The 2,151-nt window shown below is 29.1% G+C and overlaps 3 protein-coding genes across 3 annotated transcripts in view; 2 read left to right on the forward strand and 1 right to left on the reverse strand.

The window, feature by feature from the left end:
- ENU1_143410 (hypothetical protein) overlaps positions 1 to 111 on the forward strand; it is a gene marked incomplete at both ends in the record, with an annotated part of 456 nt that extends 345 nt beyond the window's left edge. Inside the window, one exon of the mRNA XM_008860396.1 lies at positions 1 to 111. This exon is cut by the window's left edge and continues 345 nt beyond it. Coding sequence (XP_008858618.1) covers positions 1 to 111 — 111 coding nt within the window.
- A 38-nt stretch (positions 112 to 149) lies between these two features.
- On the forward strand, positions 150 to 554 carry ENU1_143420 (hypothetical protein; the record flags this gene model as incomplete). The annotated part of the gene is made up of 1 exon (XM_008860397.1): positions 150 to 554. The coding sequence occupies one exon, from the start codon at positions 150 to 152 to the stop codon at positions 552 to 554; it is 405 nt and encodes a 134-aa protein (XP_008858619.1).
- Positions 555 to 577: 23 nt separating this feature from the next.
- Positions 578 to 1,894, reverse strand: ENU1_143430 (phosphatidylinositol-3,4,5-trisphosphate 3-phosphatase, putative; the record flags this gene model as incomplete). Its single annotated transcript, XM_008860398.1, has 1 exon — positions 578 to 1,894. The coding sequence occupies one exon, from the start codon at positions 1,892 to 1,894 to the stop codon at positions 578 to 580; it is 1,317 nt and encodes a 438-aa protein (XP_008858620.1).
- Positions 1,895 to 2,151: the final 257 nt, after the last annotated feature.

Below are 2,151 nucleotides of genomic sequence, written 5' to 3' on the forward strand. Positions count from 1 at the left end.
ATTTTATTGGTATTCCATTCCTTGATAGATGGATTCTTTCTATTGCTAATCAATAAAATTAGATTGTATTACTCAATCAATATTTTTTTATTCTTTTATTTTTTTTTTTAAAGAAAAAGATATAATATAACTAATAAAAGTATTTACTTATGGAAATTGAAAAAGAAGGTATTCTTGAAAAAACTCAGGAACGTGAACTTTTGGAAAAAGGTAAGAATTGTTTTTTTGAAATAGTTAAGTCATATCGTAAAATGATTAGAACAATCAAACAAGATGATTCAGAAGAAAATAAATATCCAATGGTTTCAAGTCTTAAAGTTCAAACTGAAATTACAAAAATTACTCAAAACTTTGAAAAAATTCAAATTATTCTTAATGAGTCGATGACTCAACATCTTTTACGTGAAGATTTTGGTAGAAGTGATAGATTTTTTTCTCATAGAAAAACACTTGAACAAACACAAAAAAAGCTCAACTTATTCCTCACAACTTTAGAATATTTTAGAGGTCAAGGAGAAGGGTTACTTGCTGAATGTGAAAGTGCAACAATTTAGACTTATTTTTTTTAAACAATAGACTATACTGAATTGATAGCATCACTTTTTTTTATTGCATTTCCTTTTTTTATCGTTGCTTTTCTATACTCTGTTGAATAACTTAATACTATTGGAGAAATTGACTCACCAAATAATTCCCTCTTTTCTCCTTCAACCTCATGAACATCTGATAAATATTGTTTCTTTCGTGACCCTCTAGGAGTACTATTAATTAAAGCCTTTTTGTTACCAGACCCTGGTTTAAATGGTATAGGAGGTGGTAATACTCTATGCATTTCATCAAGAGGAAATTGCTTGGTTATTGTAACAATTTTTTCATGTAACTCTTCTATTGAATCTTCTTCTCTTTTTGACTCTTTGAAACGAAACGTCATAGAAAAATGAGGTGGAAGTCCAAGAGAATTTCGGTTGACCCCTTCAGTTGGGTCTTGAACTTGATCAAGTTTCAATGTATATTGGGAATGAACATCTATAAAGAAAGCGTTGAGAATGACTTTACCAATGATTATGCTCTTTTCTTTTGATTCTACAGTTAGAGAAATAACTGTGTCATTTACGATTGGCTGTTTAATGAATGAAATAATAAAACACCCATCACTCATTTGTTGCCATGATTGCGAACATTTGAATAAATGAGGATGAGGTTCTGCATGAGATAATGGATTGAAGTATAACACAGGATGTGCACAATCAGTAGAATCTTTTACTGTAATTGTAGGTTTGAACCCAGTAAATAAAACTGAACTAAGATTAATTGAATAGCTAGGAATTGGTTTAAACGGAACTTCTCTAGGAAAAACTGATAGATAATAGTAGAAGTAATAACAATATCTAATCTGTGGTGGTGACGTTGCTCCTTTCATAATTTTAGAGCGTTTTCGAGCAAATAATTCTAATGCCTTTTTAGCATCACCACACTTTCCAAGTGAAAGTAAGACACAAGAACATACCAAACCAGTTCTACCTCTTCCTGCTTTACAATGAACACATGCAATATGTTTTGGACACTCCAGAACATAATCAACAATATCTCCAACAATTTTTAGTAAATGATTAAAACGAGGTGGATGGTGATCAAGAAATCCAACATGTTGTACCCTATTATTAAATTCTAATGATGTGTATGACTTTTCAGTTAAGTTCCATATCATATAGTTATTAAAATAATTATTGTTCAAATATTTTGCTATTTCTTCTTTTGAATTTCTCCATTGTTGAAAGATCCCTGTTGTGGGTATTCCCATTGCAATAAGATTAGGTAATATATAAGTTAAATCCAAATCTTTGCCATCTGCTGTGATCATGTACTTATCATCTGCAACAATTCTTCTTAACATGGTGACTTTTTACTAAGAATAATATTTATTTATTCTTAGTTCATTAAATACTTCCTTTTTTGGCTCTTCAAAATATTTCAAATCCACAATTTGTTTCTCATTCAAGATTTTGTTATTATTTGGCTTTGAATGAGAAATGAAGAATGAAAATCAGAAACACATTCAAATATTAATACAAGTTCAAATAATGAATCATCAATTATATTTAATTATGATGATGTAATTGAATAAGAAATATATTAATTAATAATTCAAAG

The sequence above is a fragment of the Entamoeba nuttalli genome (genome assembly GCF_000257125.1).
Source record: "Entamoeba nuttalli P19 unplaced genomic scaffold asmbl_5943, whole genome shotgun sequence".
Taxonomy (NCBI): domain Eukaryota; phylum Evosea; order Mastigamoebida; family Endamoebidae; genus Entamoeba; species Entamoeba nuttalli.